This window comes from Platalea leucorodia (genome assembly GCF_965183815.1).
Source record: "Platalea leucorodia genome assembly, chromosome: 22".
NCBI lineage: Eukaryota > Metazoa > Chordata > Aves > Pelecaniformes > Threskiornithidae > Platalea > Platalea leucorodia.
The window spans coordinates 2,065,016-2,082,529 of NC_138844.1; the positions used below are offsets into that span (position 1 = coordinate 2,065,016).

Below are 17,514 nucleotides of genomic sequence, written 5' to 3' on the forward strand. Positions count from 1 at the left end.
CTCACCTGAAGAAGGGAAGAAAAGACGCCTAACTTCTTGTTTGGTTTTCTTTCCTTGCTCCCACTGGCCACCTGCCTCTGAGCACTTCCAGGTTGGTGGTGGGGAGAGGGGTGTTGCTTCAGTGGAAGCTGTTTCTCCCATAGTTACAGAATGGGGCAGATTTCTACCATAGCTCCCAGTGTGCGTATTATAGCAAAAGTCTAGCTCCTGAAATCTGAAAATGCACGTACATGTATTCCTGTAACATAAACGATGTAATAGGAACAGTGATGGAAGGCCCAGAGGTGTCTAGCGATGTGTGGAAGGCTGGATGACTCCTCTGCTGCCGTTGGTGACAGGGAGGATAATTCTTCCGTACTTGATGTTCTTCTGTGGTGCTTCAGCCCTTCGGAAGCTCAGCTCGTGTAAACGGAGAGAACACAGGTTTCCTCTTCAGCTGCGCCTCCTCTGTCTCGAAACACCTTGTGAATTTCTTGTGGTTTGTTGAGTTAAGCTTTTCTCTAAGGGTAAATGGGAAAGTGTTCTAATGCCAATACGTAGAACTACCTACCTGAAAACTCAGATGAGCAGAATCTACAGGTAAATTAAAGTGTTAAAGAAGTTCACGTTGGTATAAAACTACAACTCTCAGGTCTATGTATAATTATGTCCTTCTACCACTTTTTTCTCCTTGTCTTGCATAGCCTAAAGTTGCGTTCAGAGGTGGCAGTCGCTGCTGGAGTAGCGCAGAAGCTGGCGGGAGGCTGACTGACGCATTCAGTAGCGTAATGACAGGCTCTGGCTCGCTATATGGTTGCTACAAATCACAGGTTCATTTGATTATAAATGAATGTTTTATATCTGTGTAAGAGTTTGGGTTGCTTGTAAACAAAATGGTCAGAAAATATTTCTAATACAGTTGCTTATACTGGCAAACACAAATCACCGTGTTTGATTTATTAATAATAAATTTCCGTCGTCGTAATGTTAATCAGAAAGGACGGTGACTTTTTGTAATACAGTCACCGAGGAAGGAACATGCAGGGTTTAGTAAAACAGCATTTCACTGTGTTCTTTGTTCTTCTGTTACCAGAAACAATTGTAGACAAAGTGAGGAGCAAATGGCTATTTTTAGGAAAACTGAGAAGTCGGTAAGAAGGGGAAGCTTAGGTATCGCGGCAGATATTTCTATGCCATACCACAGTGGCAGAGTCCAAGCGTTCATACAAACCAGCCTGTTGAGCAGGGGCTTCTCAGTCTGAGCAGTGGAAAATGCCAGGACAGTTAAATACATCAGAGCTCGCTTTTCATTTTGCTTTTCATAGCCATAAACTTTCACTGAGGTAAAAGATTCAAATAAATGAATGAGAAGTCATTCCCAGTAATTCGATAATACACCAATTACTTTTGCTATCTGAGACTCGTTTGGCTTTGTGCTTCCATGTCCTTAAGTCCAGCAGCTGGGCATCGTTCTTTGCTTACAGAAGTATTTTACAGACATGGAAAACTGAGACGTGATATAGGGAGACCTGCCTGTAGTTAGGCAGAAAGCCTTACTGGGAATAAAACCTGGCTTTGCGTGCCGCTTTCTGTAGCTGCTAGACTACTTTGCTCCGTAAAGCAGTATACTCTGCCTCTTTAATATTTAACCCTGTGAAAACACTGTTAATTTTTTCACTTACTAAGAGCTAAGAAAGCATATGGAGTTTAAACCAAACCAACAATTGCTCCTTTTCACTTAAACTGGGTAGAAAACCTTTTCTCTAGAAAAGAATTGGCTCTAAGTTTTCTCCAATAGCTTAAATAACCTGTAGTGATTGGGAGGAAGGGAGTGTCTCCTGACTCCTGTTGGTGATCATCTGTTGGAAACTGGTGCAGGCGTTTCAGGCTGATGTGGCCTGAAATTTTTACTCCTACGCGTATATGCGCTGGGCAGTAGTCACCAGCAGAAGTTACCTGTAGCATTATGTCAGCAAGTACGTGGCTTGCTGCCTTCCTATGCTCTGGTTACACAGTTACAACCACGTAGAATGATGAAATGGCAATTTGATGTGTTTAATATTAAAATCGGTGCTTTTATTGTATATAAAATGCAGAATGAAGAGAATGTAGAGCTACCTCAGACCTACAGTTCTTCACTTTCGACATCAGAGTACTCGGCACCTGTGGACTCTTCCCTTTTATATGCACCGTGGTCTACCTATGGGGATGATGCTAAGCAGCCTGCTGCTTCTCAGATTAATATGAAGTCCAGGTAGCCATTTCTGACAGAGAGAGAACGTGTGTGTTGAAGGAGTAAATGGAGTTTGTTTGTTTCTTTAATTTAGCCTATGAATTATTTTGAACGAATTAATAATTTTAATTAACATGCAATTCATTTTCAGGATTCAACCTGAAAGGAATGATTATGGCAGTGAAACAGATTTATATGGACTTGTGTCTAACATCTTGGAAGAACAAGACAAATCGCAGCCATATTGTGCTGAGGGGTGAGTGTGTTGCCATGCAAGCGCTGCTGGCGTTCTCTTCCTCTGACAAAAACTACCCTCGCTGGTCTCGGTAGCTGTGTTGTGTTAGTCATCTTTGCATCTGCTGCTGGCAAGTTCTCATGCTCTTTATGCTTTCCCTTCCTTCCTCCTAATCTCCTAATATTTCGCTTGTGATGCTTGAAAGCTTTCCTCTGGGTACTCAAGTTACATGGTAGTTTCTGGCTTTCTGGTATTTACAGAACTTTTTAATTGGCGTTTTTTAAATAAGTCCCTAACAAGCATTGTGGAATGCTGTATTCAGATAAATCTCCTTGAATATGTGCCTTGGGCTATTTTTTTAGATCAAGACTGAATTCAGACTGGAGGTTTCTTTCTTAATTATTTTCAATTCACAGAAAGAATACACAAAACACGAAATCATACTCTTTCACACTTTCCTGAACTGGCAGTAGGGAAGAATTCCATGGAAAATGAACGTTTCTTGGTGTTAGTGCTACCTGAGCAATATTTGCATGTCTAAATGTCAGATTTATTATGCCTATATTCTAGCACCAGAAGAAACCATTAGAGAGTCGTATTAACTTGACACAGAAGTATTCAGATCCAGCATCCTCAAGGTACTTCGAGAGCTCACAGTCTTTTGCCTGGGTATTCGAGGATAAGAAAGGGAACCCAGTTCTCAAGGTTCCCAAGCCAGGCACCACTCTTCCTTTCTGTCTTCTCCCAAAATTCCAATGATTTCTGTATGTGTGCTGAGTTACGCTGCTGAAGTGAGGGAAAACTTTAGAGAGAGTCAGTCTTGATCAAAAAATAACTTACTAGTTCCTTTGCTTCAGGCAGTTAAGGTTGGATTTCTGTCTTCAGTACTGCCAGATTTGGCTGTGACTGTAATGACTTCCAGGCACAATTCCATTTTTTCCTTAGTCTGTTTACAGCTTTCCTTGACAGGCAGTGATTGTCCTCTGTTAACTCATGGTAATTAGTGGAAGGAAAGGAAATGTGCTGAGATGCTTATTCCTGATTTACCTGCAGGAAGCAGTGTAAGCCAGTGTAAAACACAGGCGATTCGGAAGCGATAAGCAAGATGATACAGAGAAGCGTTTTGTCTGGAGCGCTAGGATGCGGCTTTGAAAGGTTGTGGGCAGCTTGGGAAGTATGGTTATCGTAACTTCTTGCTTAACCAGGAGTATTTTAGTGGTGACAGACAGTAAATCTCTTGATGGGATTGACTGAACGGAGTTTGGTATGTACACATCGCTTGCAGCTGGAAGGCGTAGCAGGCAGCTCCTAGGGCGTATGGGTGGGTTTAGACAAGCCAGAACCAGTTTTCTCATCTAGTTAAGGGAAACTGCAAAGATGACAGTAGTGGATAGAAGTTGGGCTAAGACATCTTTGAATCAATAGAGAGAAATGATTGGGGAAGAATTGGGTTCTTAAACCTTTTTCTGCCTTTGGGGATGGAGGAGGAGCGCCACAGATAAGAATGTAACCGTGTATCCTTGTTTTTCAAGGAGCTGCCCTTCCAGCTTGAAGTCAGTATGGCCCATGAATGCAACCAGAATCGCAGACCACCAAGACCTGTTGCCAGAAACAAAAAGACCAGTTGTTGCAGCTGTCTCACAACAGGGTTTTTATAGTAGTGAATCCGTATCTGCTGCCGAAAAACAGTACTTGCAAAGCAGTAATCTGGCATCCCAGCAAAAAGCAGATGAATGTTATCGCGGGTTTACTGGCATAGACCTTGAAGAGCAGTGTTTGTACCCTTCTAGGAATGATCATGCCAACTGTTGCAACATGCAGACTAATGAGAATATTAAGACAACACCCATGTATCAGAACTATCCATACATGAAAAACACCTTTACGCCCCAAGTTGGGTATTCAGAAGTAATGAAAGACTCGGGAGCCGATGCTTATTCTTACGGAAGGGAGAAGGTGTGCCCCAAAGGAGCAGATGCGCAGTCGCACCAAAAGCGGGCAGAAACGTTTCTTCCGCAGTTTCACAGATATAATGAAAACGCAGATTATAGTAGATACACTGAATATTCTCATGCTAGTAAAGCAAAGCCTAACAAGAGCACCAATTGTAGCCTCCCGGAAAATAAAAAGTTAGTAAATGGAACCATTGAGACACCATCTCTGGACACAGAACCCTATACTAAATTATTTCAAGTTAAATCAGGCACTCAGAAAAAAATAGAAGATACAATTTCAGATCAGCAAAACTTTACATTTCCCAAGGCTGTAGGACTTCTGTCAGAAAAACAATTTGCAAATGAAGCTTCATTCTGCACTGATTTGGGGCAAAAATTTGAATATGGGCTAAAATCTTTTGCAGCTTGTCCAGGGAATAGTGACTGTGCAAATGGCGTAGAAAAGCAGCAGTTTTCCAAGTCTGATCTTCAGAATTCGGAGTACTGTAAATCACTCCCATTATTACCAAACTCGGCAAACCCTTCAGCAGGTGCTAATGTAAGGTCAGCTTGGATGAACGTTCCGACTAAACCCGCTGCTTCCGTCCCATTTCAGAATCCAAATCCTTTGTTGAAACTGAATAATCATTTACCTGCTTTTCCAAAAAGTTCCAGTCATTCTAATGACTTTTTTCAGTTATCATCTTCAAATTTCCCTTTAAATAGTAATTTATTTCACAAGTACTGTCAAGATAATCCTTCATTTTTTTCAAGTCTTGATTTTGGTTATAATGCTGCAGAACGAGCTCGGTCTGCTGCTTGCGTGGAAGCACTAGTTAGGAGTGGAGAAGAGAATCTCATTGAGTATTTAAGTGAAAAGAAATTAAAGCAGCCAAACGGATTCTGTGACTATTATTCAGCTCAGCAGTTTGGGATCACTGAAAATATGAACAAACACCGGTTCCAGTTGAAGCCACAGAGTGAACATTATGATCCGGAAGGACAAAAACACGGCGATGGGTTGTTGCAGAGCATGTACCAAGATTTCATGGAGTCTCAGGGTCAGTTTAATCTCGGGCAGGGGAGCGGAGACAGTAGCGCCGTCAATCCGGTGACTTGCCTGCAGGCTCCAAGCTTTTCCAGCAGTTGCATGATGGGTGACTTCAGGCGTAATCAGCAGCTGGGTTCAAGCGCGTTCCCCTTGAGATCGGCTCGCCTGTTTGGCCGTTCCGTTGTCCCTCTGATGGAGTCCCACGATTTGTTCTCCCGCGATGATTTAAAACGCTTCTACCCTTATTTTAACGATAAGATGTACGGTGACGGTTCTTTTTCTGGTTTTGTACCAGCATTTGGATTTCAAAGGCAAGTTAAAACCCGTAGTGGGCCTGCCAGTGAACTTCATGTTAGACTAGAAGAATGTTACGAACAGTGGAGAGCTTTGGAGAAAGAAAGAAAGAAGGTAAAAAAAAAAAAAACGAACTAATATGCCGTATCACAGATTTGATGTAGATCTCATCCTCCTCGGGCCAGTTAGAGATTGTGGGTAATCCTCACTGTTAGGAGTTGAAATGCTTAATGGGACTTCAAAGTTAGGAGTTTGCTTCCCTGTATAAAAAAAAAACCCAAAACCCAGAAGTTTTGAGGGTTGTAGCCTGGTTGGGAGCATAACTAATGTTGTGTTCAGTGTTGCACTTACAGCAAGAATTCAGTGACTCTTTCAGTCTGTGTTGGGCTTGGGGAAGGTGTGTTTATGACTGACAAAACCATGTTACACTTATTTTTTTTTAACACAATAAATACAATGCATCCGGAAACTTTGAAAACAAATCCATTAATTATATGTTGAATTGGGACTAAACTTTAATCCTTTCAAGAATTAATTAAAATTCTCAGGCCCTAGACTTTTAGTTCTTTCAATGAGTTCTTCTCACCTCCTGTTTCCCTGAAGTTTTAAACCTAAGATGTATTTGAAGGGGCTCTTTTTTCCCCAGAAACGGAGGGTAAAGAAAGGGTAATATTAAAACACCTGAACTAGAAGATTCAGGTAGTTCTGTATGAAGAAGCCCTACTTAAAGCAATTGCCCTCTTTGGTCATCAGCGGAAGTGCTTCAGGCTACCCTTGTTGCATGTAAAAGCTGTCTGAATTTCCCCAGTTTAGCTGGTATTGAAATTCAAAAAAAAAAAAAAAATCTGGAGCTGTGACTTTTTGAGGGGGCAGCTTGACCAAACGTTACCTGGGAATGGTGGGGCCGGGCCATGCGGGTGTCAGCTTCTCTGCGGGAGCTCTGCTGTGCCAGTCCACCCAAAGAAACTTAATTGTGAGGGGATGCAATACAGGAGGGCTTTTGCCAAAGTGTTGCCTGACAAAAGCCGTTTGTTGCTTTGAATAGAGGGGTTAGAGAGAGAATGGGCTTGACTTGAGGAGGGGAGATTGATCTCTGGGCTTGCATAGAAAAGTGCAAAAGAGAGAGAGTTGGCACGTGCATGGCAGCGGGACACGGTGGAGGAAATCAGGCTGCAGCTTTGTGTGGACCACCACAAGACAACCTAAGAAATGCAATTTTAAAACAGATGTAGCTAGCTGTACGTTGTCACAGGTGTTCCAGAGGGACATAACAACGGGGTGAGAGAGAGTGAAATTTGAAATCTTACAGTCAGGTATCAAAGTAATTTTCTGATGGTTAAATAAAATATGATTTCATTTTAACAAAACAAGAAAGCTTTCTGTAATTTTGACTAAAATTCAGGTTACTTGCTGACTTAAACAATTTAATTTTGTGGATGAGGTCCACACCTGTTTGCTCATTCTTATTTACAGGCAAAATTAGTACAGGCTGTAGTCAGAGTGCGAGAAGCCGTAGCACTTCTGAAACATGTTATGTTGGCATAATTATTTTAGTTGAACTGCTTTGAGTAAAGTGGTTGTTCACTGAAAACAGGTGGTTGTCTTACCAAATGGTTAAATCCCAAATGCCTGAATCCTCATTATCTGCTTTTAAAAACAAATCCAAAGCCCTAAGGGAAAAAACTTGTATATCTGATATTTTTCCTTGTTTCTGTAATGAAGCACACTTTGCAGCTTACATTCTTAGGGAGTTATTATTTTCTTTTCCTGCAGACTGAATCAGCTCTTGCTAAGAATTTCCAAGGGAAAAAGGTTTCCAGTGCTAACAACACTCCGATTCCAAGGCTGACATCAAACCCATCAAGAGTTGATCGCTTAATTGTGGATCAGCTACGTGAACAAGCCAGAGTGAGTTGTAAGACTAAAAAAGAAAAAAAAAATCTGTTAAACTTCTCACACAGAACTTAGAGTACAGGATAAGATATATAAGATGATCAGAGCAGCTTTTCCCAAAATAGCTTTGTTCTTAAATGCTATGCAGGGAATAACATTTCAGCAGTCCCTGCTGGAATTTCTGCAGCTCCGGGTTCACTGCTGCTGTTACCAGGGAGCCCACTGAGTAGCTGAGGCTCACGTTTACATGCATACGTGCCGGGAGGATGTGTTTTCTAGTACGAAAGCATGCATGAGATGCCAGAATCCAGTCATCGAGCCTAACTGCTTGCACAGCTCTAAGATGTGCCTGACTGTTGAGCTTTTCTGTTTTGAGCAGCTCAGCAGAGAAATGTTCAATATAGATTTGTAGACACTCTATTAGAGGAAGTATTTGGGGGGAAAAAAGCAAGTTTAATTAATGTTTGTAAGACTTTGATATATATTTGCTTGAGAGTCTTGTATTTTTTTAATGCAGAATGGTTATTTGCTGCCACTTCAGCCTGATTTTCTACATTCTAGTTTGCTTCTTAAGCCAAACAGCCACAACCTGTAGGGCAAGCGTGACTAGTGTCTTTTGAGCTGCCTGTGGCTCTGTGGCCAAACGATGGTGCCAGTGTGCAGTGTCGTGCTTCTTTGTGAAGCAGCAGCTGGCGCTGAATTCTGCAGGGGAGACGAGAGGGAGGAGGCGAGCACAAGCAGAGCGGATCTGTGCTGCCAGCGGAATAGCGAGGGTCTGATCGGGGCTCTCCTGAGGCTGAGAGGCCGGAGCCAGGGTGCTCATGCTGCAGAAGGAGGAGAGATGTGGGCTGAAAGCCGAAGCCTGCCCCTGCGAGGGGACGTGGGATTTAAAGGCAGCTGCTGCTGTTCTGAGAAACGCTGGTTCTTGGAGGAGCCGGTACTGCTGAGCTCAGCCGCTCCCAGGGCAGCGGTGGTAAGACGCAGCCTTTCCTACCAGTCTCGCACAGGTGAAATAAGCCATGGAGCCATGTCTGCTCACTGCCTGCTGAAATCTGTCTTGTGCAACTGGCTGGTTTTGTCCATACAGATGAGGAGAGTATAGTGAAAGATGTGTTGATAGGCTTCGTGTACACTTCTTAAACTACTGTTCTATGAACCCCAAAAGAACAGTGTTAAGAAGTTTCCACTTCTAGAAGGCTTGCCTGTCCTTGTCCTAATACTTTAAAAGTACATCTGAAAAAGGACGTAATCTTGTCTGGCCATTCGAGGTACCAAGCTTCAGAGTACAGAACCTCACACACTTGTTAGGTAGCAACTGAAAAGTGGTTTTAAGAAGGCACAGTGGCGCTGTTTTAAGAAGGCACAGTGGCGCTGTTGAACCTGGATTCTAATATCAAAAAGCTTAGTGATGGCCAAAGAGGAACACCGGTACAAAGGTTCAAGTGGAGGCTGAGCTGGCTGAATCTGGGATTAACTCTTCGCAGTGTGGAGCCTCTAGTTAAATCGTCTTGGTGGTCACGCACTTTACTTTGGTTTCCTCATTTGAGACTTCCACTTGCAGTTGCTTTCAGTTCCAGAACAAAGCATGGCTGATGGAGAGGTGACAGTAGCTTCCTTCACTATGTCATCGGCAGCTATTAAAACCACTTAATAGTCAGAGAACACACTTTAAGCCAGGATCTCCTCTCTACAGACTGCATCTCATCTCCCGTGTGAACTGGAGAATGCCATAGTTACCCGCTGTGGGGTACTCTGAGGCCGGACATTCAGCTTGGCCTGTTGAAGCTCTTCTGTTCTGGACTGGTAATGATTTTTGCCAGAGCCGGGGAAATACTAGCTTATTTCTAGTAGTGAGGGTATCTGTCTGAGCTGGGGAAAGCATTATAGTCCCTGTTCCAGATATGTTGTTTTGTGAAGAATGGTCATCAAAGCTGGGCCTGAGATGGCACTCCTTGCCCACGGTGCATGCTCGCCTCTGGACTGCAGGTCCGTGGCTCTGCTGGCTGTTGCGCTGGGACCCTGCCACTCCAGCGGCAGCCTCAGCGTCGCTGGTGGCTTGCTGCTTTGCCCAGGGAAGGATCTGACTTCCTCAGCAAGCCCTGCGACAGTCAAAAGGGATCAGTTGCGCTTTGCGAGAGAAGGGCAGGTTTAGTTAACGCCCCTGAGTCGTGAGTGGAAGGAAGTGTCTCTTGGGAGTGCGGGATGAACTGAAAAACCTGAGGGGATGGGAAGGCAAGCATTTGAGCTGTCAGTGGTTCCCATTGGGTTGCTGGGGCAGCCCAGCTTTGCCGACTTCTGTGGATTTTGCTTTTAGACACCTGGCACTTCTCCCAGGCTTAGTATAAAGAACGTGGGCATTTAACTATCAATCAACTGTGGATCCCGTTGGATGATGCTGTGGTATCTGAAAACCAGGTCTTCAGAACGTAAGTCCTTTCCTCAGTTAAGACTGGGAAATGACTTCAAGTTCATCTTACTGTGTTTCACTTACTTATGTAATCCTACTGTGCCGCTCCTTGAAGTCTGGATTTTTCTTCAGAAACAAATCTAGGGATTTTCAATCAATCTTACCTACTTTAGTTTCCTATCCTAGTGACTGACTGCTCAGTTGTTCGTGTGAAGTTCTCCCTTCGCATTTTTTTAAACTCTCAGCTTCCTTACAAATGTGAAATGGCACTTTTTGAGTTTATTGGTTGTTGCTGCTGTCACGGTAACTTTCGCAGTTCATTCCTGCCTATGTTTTTTTTTCCCCCCACCAGGCTTTCGACAGATTTAAGGGAGAGCAGGACAAGCCTGGCAGTGGGAGCTTGCTCCTTCTTGAATGCTCTCTCCTGAGCCCGGTGGCAAGGAGTGGCTGCTCTGTTCTGCTGTTGTGGATGCTGTTGCCAAAATAACTGTCTTGGCCGGCAGCCTGCTCTGAGGATACTTGGGGCAGGTTGGGCAAATTGTCCTGGTTCAAATTCCTTTGTTAACCACCCTTTCTTACATTTTAAAAGCTCCATCACAGTCTTTTTCCTAGGGAAGCCTACAGTCTTTCTGTTGCACGGAAACATCAAGACCTTCTCTTTGCACTGTGCTCGCAGACCCTCTGGTTCTTATTTTTAACCTGTGGATGACCATTAATCATCAGGCTTCTTTATAGGGCATCAAGTGTAGCCATTGCCCAGTAAACATTACAATTTTGGAATTTTTAGTTTTCTCTCTTTCTGCAGACCAGTAACCAGGTTCTTCAGTGGTCTGTGAACCACAGCTGAGAAATGGCTCGCCAAGGGGAAGTTCATAGTAATGTGACCGTTGTAAGATAAACAAGACAACAAAGACACAGATTTTCAATTAACTAATCAAAACTGAATGATTTTTGAGTGGTTGTGCTCGATATTCTCTGAAAGAGCTCCTTTAGCCTTGAGTATCCACCCGGAAAGTCAGCCTACGCGTGTGGTTCCACAGCAGCTTTAGCCAAACGGAGACTGCTGCTCTCCCACGTTGCCCATTGCTTTGCGCTGGCACAGCACAAGGAGGTCATCTGGGTGAGACCTGGCCAGTCTTTGGGGACTGGTTTTCACTCGGATAATGGCAGCAACGCTAATGGAAGGGAGGACCACAGTGGTCTTGGCTCAGAGGAATGCACGTTGTCACGGAACCACCTCCTGTTACACGGTTGCCTCAAAGGTGTATATACCCGTTATTAACTAGTAAGCTGGGCGTCCTAGTGTTTGGGTATTTTAGCTTTGCTGTTGTGTTGTGCACAGCCAGGTATTCTACAGCTTCGGTTTTGGAGAAGAAGAAATCCTGGGTAAGAATTTAACTACTTCAACTGTAACTTTATGAACTGTTCTTTAAAGAAAATAATGGTTATCGTTAATCTGTTCTTCCTAATCTAGTTAATTTTAAGTCTAGATGAGTATAGTTTGAACTCCTGTAACATGTAAAATGTTCATTAGGTTGTGACTTTACTGGGAAAAATGGAGCGCCTTCGCAGTTCTCCCCTTCATGCTAACATTTCTACTGCTCTTGATAAACATCTGGAGGTAATTCACGTAGTGCAGTCACGTAGAAAAGATGAAATTGTAAATGCTTCAAATCGACAGAGGCAAGGAGCTCCCAGATGCCAAGATGACAGAGGTATAACTATGCTTACGTACTTTTATAAGGTAGCTGAAAAATTCTACATATATTGCAAGTCTATAATAAAAAATAAGTGTGAGGGGGGTTGTATGAAAGTTTTAATTTATTTTTCAGTGTGTAGAGCTTTGAGAAAGGCAGACTGTATGGGTTTTAGATGATGGTTTTGAGAGGACACTAAAACTGGGTTTTACAGATAAATGAGTTAAATCAATTTGGAGTGCATTTATTCATTTCATAAACTAGCAAGTAATGCAGAGGTAATGGGGGTTTTTGTAATGCAGTTGGGGATTGGAGATGATATTAAGCTATTGCCTCTTTCTCCCCCCGTCCCTCGTATTCCTGTTCCCATCACCCCTCCAGCCCTGTCCATATTTCTGCGTAGAACTTCCTTGGTATCTCCCTGCTGAGACCAAGATGGCCTTGCATTACGAATGGATTTCCTCTTCAAGCACGTTCTGTCATAGATTGACATAAAATACAAATCATATTTTGGATGGATACACAAAAATATATTGGTCAGAATGTTTTTCTTCTTAATGGTATGCAAAATATGCAGAATATTCAGCTTAATCTTTCAGTAGCGCACAGGCAGAATGGCAGATTCCCCTCTCTCTTAGATGTGAGGCAGAATGAATTCCTGCTACCCGTGATGCTCTGACCGATGGCTCTGTGTTGGAAGCTTTCTCACATTTCTGGGAGTCCTCTCTTCACTTCCTGCCCCTCTTTCCACAGCTGAATTAGATGGATTATTTTACTTCTTTAGGGTGTCCCATCGTGCAGTTCTGTAATTGTCAAGTTCACTTCAAAAGATAGACTATAGCAATTTTTCTTTTCACCTGTTCATCTTTGTTTCTCTTTACCTTGACTGAAGGTGATGCGACTGGTTAAGATGAAAGGGGTTTTTGGGGGTTTAAGCCCATGAAAATAATGGGTGCTGGCTTTACTTGGCGCTACTTTTCAACCAGATCAGTTCGCTCTTTGGAACCGGGTAGTCTGGAAAGGAGGAGCTGTCAAACCTCGAGATCTGCTCGCTGGTCCGGCTGCTTTGAGACGAGAAGGGAAAGAAGTGGGCATCGTGCAGTGGGATCTGATCACTTAACTCGAAGGGTGCCCTTTCTTTGTCTGCCTCTCATCCTCCATACTGGCTGGCCCCAAGATGCCTTAGCCTGTTGTGGCAACTGGGGAGGGTTTTTCTAACAGTAGACTATTGAATGTAGCACCTACATTTGCTGCAGGTCTGGGAGAGCCTTGAGGAAGATGCCTGAAGCAGTGCATCTCAGCTTTCTTGTTGTTAATAGTTTTGGTTTGTTTGAGAAGAGGTCTTCCCCACCCAACCCTGTTTCCACAACGCCTTTTTGTTCCATGTGATCTGATCTGAAGTACGTCTTATCAGCAGGACCTGTCTGTTGTGTCCTCTATTCCAGGAAGTTTGATTTAAACAAAATTCATACGTGAGCCATGGTCTTTTCTTCTCCCAGCTCCTGCACTTCAGTCACAACACAGATTTACTTCAGTGGGAAGCAGGTGGATCTGAGCTGCCTCATATTGGTTGTATTCATGCACAACCTGGGGCTGAAAACTTCTGCTCTCACACGCTGAAGTTGTGGAACTGAATGAGGTATCCGGCAGTTGTTTGTAAATGTTTTTGACTGCTTAATGAAGTTCTGGAAGAAACCACAATGATCAGAAAAAGGGTGTTAGGGAGTGCCATCTGTCACCCAGAACAGCCGTCAAGCCTTTCAGAGCTGTCTGACCATACCTCTGCTTTGAGATCGCCCTAGATTGAGTTTTCAGGATCTTTCAGAAGGATATAGATGTTACAGATCATCTGAGGGGGGAAAAGACCTTTTTCATGTCTGTAACTCTCAGGCACTGCATTCAGCCAAAGACTTTAAAACAACTCTTCCTTATTACTCTGGCATGTTCCCTTCTTCCCTGGTAGTGACCCAAATGCCATCCCTACCTTACAGCTTTGAGATGCGCATTTATGTGAGTGCCGCTTGTTTCTTAGCTTCTCCTAGGCAGTCCCGATGACGCCATTCCTGTGGTCTCTTCTTGATTCCACAAAGCTTGGGGTGGAAATTGGAATTTTGAAAGCACAAGACCTGATAATCACGTCCTCCCACTCTCTAGTCTGTCCTTTATTTCTCTGGAGTTACCCTTCCAAACACAACCTTCTAAAGTTCTTTGGATGGCTGGCACTTGTGTTGGACAAGTGGATTTTCATGGTGATTCTTCACAGTTACCTAAATCGATTTTCTGTACTGTGGTACAGCAGTGGTAACTGTAGAGGAACCGGTGGTCGCTCGGTGCAGAAGGAAGGAGGGATGTCTCAGAATGGGTTTCACAGAAACCAGCCCGGGGAACAAGAGCCACACGAGCTGGTGAGGAGGGATGGTGAGGGGATACGGTTAGGCCTCTACATTCTGCCCTTTTCTGAGACGCCCCCGGCACCGCCAGGAGGGGGATGCTTTCCCCTGGAACAGTGAATCCAAGAATTCTGGCTGAAGGTAGGTGCCAGGTTTTTGCAATAAAACGAAACCGCAGTCATGCTTACTGAGCATGAGCACTTGGAAGAGCAGACTTTGACTTCACTGCTTCCAGCCCCCACGGAAATGTTTGACAGGGAGGGAAGTGCACACGTGCTTTCTGTGCAGCCCAGCGTACGGTGCGGTGTGACCCAGCTCCGAGAAGAGTGAGGGTGCCCCTGCCCCAAAATAACGTGCAAGTTCTGGCTGAAAACTCTGGTGCCTAGAAGAGGGTATCAAATTTGTTTCCTCACACACAGGCTGGAATTAAAATCAAAGCATTATCTATGCATGAAGACATTGCTGTTGAACAAAGGGACCGCTGCACCACCTTACTCTTTATTTTAAAGTGTTTGACACGTTTTTGCAGAACGTGAACTGTATGCTTTAATAAAATGCCATAAACAAGCCATTCCTTCACCTGTCTTAATCAGATGGGCAGAGGATCCGCTTTGTGGGTCTGGAGGGGTTGCTGTGAACGCTCAGCGATGAGCTCGCACGGGAAGGGGCGAGATGCCTTCAGTACGCGCGTACGTGGAACGCTTTCCAAAACAGAGCCGACCGTAAGGCTTAGGTGCTCCTGGTCATCGGGGACAGCTAAGCGGGAGCTGTAACAAAAAGTACCTAAATTCCATATACTCTTTGTACGAGGGCCTAAAAATCACTGCTTGCTTAGATGCAACTTTTACAACCTTATAAAGAGACAGCCACAAAATCAGACACTAAAAAGGGCCTAAAAAGTTCAGCATTGTCAGAGTGAATGAATCCCAAATAGCGCTTGCTGGTGACCTGTGTAATAAAGATTAAAACGCTGTTTCCTCCCTGCAGATGTGTTTGCTCTTGCTTTGGCAATTAGAGAGATGAGCGTAGCAACACGTAAAGCACGTACAATTCTCTGGTGCGCGCTCCAGATGACCCTACCGAAATCTTCAGCTGGAAAACCGGATCCAGAGAAAGCTGTTCGGGAGGCAGTGCAGCCTGAAGAAAAAGTGTGCGAAACCGTGACCAGCTGCAGCATCCTAAACCAGAGGGCCGAAGTAAGCAAGCACTAACGGAAATACCGGTCGCATGCAAAAACACACTCCGCAGTCTGTATGTATGAGAGATGATACACTAATTCTTTTTAATTATTTGTAAAGTTTGAACTACTAATATTCGTATTTAAAGCTGTATCTTGACGAGAAGTTGAATTTGCTTTACGGGCTCTCGGGTTCTACTTAAACTGTTAACGTTACAGCAGCATCAGAATATTGTAAAGCCGAACTGGTGAATGTTAACTTAAAAAATAATCAGACTAATTAATTAACAGCCACGATATTATTTAACTTCTGCAGGTGAACCCTGGTGTACAACTCTTCCGATAACTTCTTTAGTTTTGCTTTAGGAAATAGGTTTTAAAATAATGATTCTTAAAGACTGTAGTCTAAGGGGGTGTCCAGTCAGTATCAGATAAGATTGTGATGTAAAAATGGTTTCCTTATCAAACTAATACCTGGAAACAGGAGGAAAAAATGCTAGGAATACCCAATATTCATGTAAAATTAAATATTTAAAATATAAATATTTATGAATTTGAGATTTTAGAATCTAAGCTTCTGAAAGGAGATGCACCGGGTTCTACTAAATTACTGGTATGACAAAATTGCTGTTGTGAAACCATGCAATTTAGGAAATATGTCCAAATCATTTGGGCATGCTCTTGGGAAAAAAAGAACCTCTGTTTTAAAGTATTTAAACGTAATCAAAATATGACACGCATACAGGATTATCCTTTAAAACGCTGTGCAGCAGCTGAAATAATGAGTCTTGTTTTTAATACCTTCACTTTAAAATTTGAAGAGGTATCACAAAGTTCTGAAATGTAGGTTTTCTTAAAGTTACTCTTTCGCTGGTTTGGTTTGAAATTTGGTTGTCATATTTTAGACTTATTAGTTTACCTCTGCATTTTTGACAGCTATTACTACTTGGCGTTTCTCTGCATATCTTGATCTGTACGGAATCTAAGTAACTTATTCACTGATACGAATTGTTGGTATTATGTGGCTCAGGAGATACGGGGTTTTAACACATCTAGCATCGCGTTTATAATGTGTGGATTAAATTTATTCAACCGTCCTTGCCTAGATACCCTGATATTTTAAATGTCTGTGTTCTTCCTACTTCTGGAAATCCTGGTATGCGAAAGGTGTGATCGCACCACATAAATTGTCATTAGATGATGTGAGAAACTGAACGAGAATGCAGCAGAAAGCGGAGGAACCGTTTTGATCACTGAAATGACCAAAAGCACTGCCAGAGCGAGCTTATCTGGGCAGGAGAGCAAAGCACATCTTCAGACCGCAAGGCACTGCACGGAGATTTGTTAAGTTTAACCTAGGACACGTTGATGTTAAAAGCAATGCTGTACTGACTTTAGGCTGTCTGGTAAGAAATAAATTCGCTTGTGTTGAAGAGCGTTTGTTCGGTGTTTGTCTTCATGGCCTCAGCTCCTAGAGCTGGATCCGTCCACAGGGACTGGGATTTTCAGTTAGGGACTGAAGTTAAGAGGCTGTCGCAGGAGAGGAATCGGAGATCCCTCGGGCAGATCTGATCTAGCAGTTAGTGCGTTGAGTTCTAATCAGTAAACTTAGGTACAGAAAATATTTCATAAGTACAGATGGATTGGCGGTCAATACTACGCTTAAAGTTAGCATAGGATACAAAGATTGTCGCGTAAGCTTGCTGTATGTACCTCAAGTGTTACAGGCATGCAAAAAACATCGCTTACCGAGCCTGGAGTCAGGGAAGGGATCTCTGCCTCGGGTGACCTCGGGCAAGGGGGGATCGCCGCCGCGCCGCCCGCTGCTGCGGAGGGAGAGCTCAGGGGGTCCTGTGGCTGCAGGTCTTCATAGCGTAAAGGGGTTGATTTGTAGTCAGATTTTCTGCTGTGTCCACGCAGTTTCGGTCGCTTACCAGGCCAGTCTCTGGCCAAACCATTTTTTTGGGGGATTGGTGCCAAGTTCACACCGATAGCCTCAGGCAACGGGGTTCACTTTGGTCAGGCCTGTTGCTGAGTGCCTGGACCGAAGCTCAGACAGGGGGAGTGCATCCATCCCAGGGGTGTAAAGCAATGGTGATACTGAAATTACTCTTCTGTAGAGAGAAATGACTGTAACTTTAGACAAACCAAGGGAAAAATTGTATCAGTGCAGTGAAGCTGAAGTGGTGGATTTTTTTTCCTGTATCTCATTAGTTCCAAGCTC

General features: G+C 43.6%; 1 protein-coding gene across 1 annotated transcript; it reads left to right on the top strand.

Annotated features, from left to right (window-relative positions):
* Window positions 1-689: 689 nt before the first annotated feature.
* MEIOC (meiosis specific with coiled-coil domain) lies at window positions 690-15,324 on the top strand (the record flags this gene model as incomplete). Its single annotated transcript, XM_082332170.1, has 7 exons — window positions 690-809; window positions 2,076-2,233; window positions 2,364-2,468; window positions 3,980-5,840; window positions 7,500-7,634; window positions 11,561-11,741; window positions 15,101-15,324. The coding sequence occupies exons 1-7, from the start codon at window positions 768-770 to the stop codon at window positions 15,322-15,324; spliced, it is 2,706 nt and encodes a 901-aa protein (XP_082188296.1). The 5' UTR covers window positions 690-767.
* Between the last annotated feature and the right edge of the window lie 2,190 nt (window positions 15,325-17,514).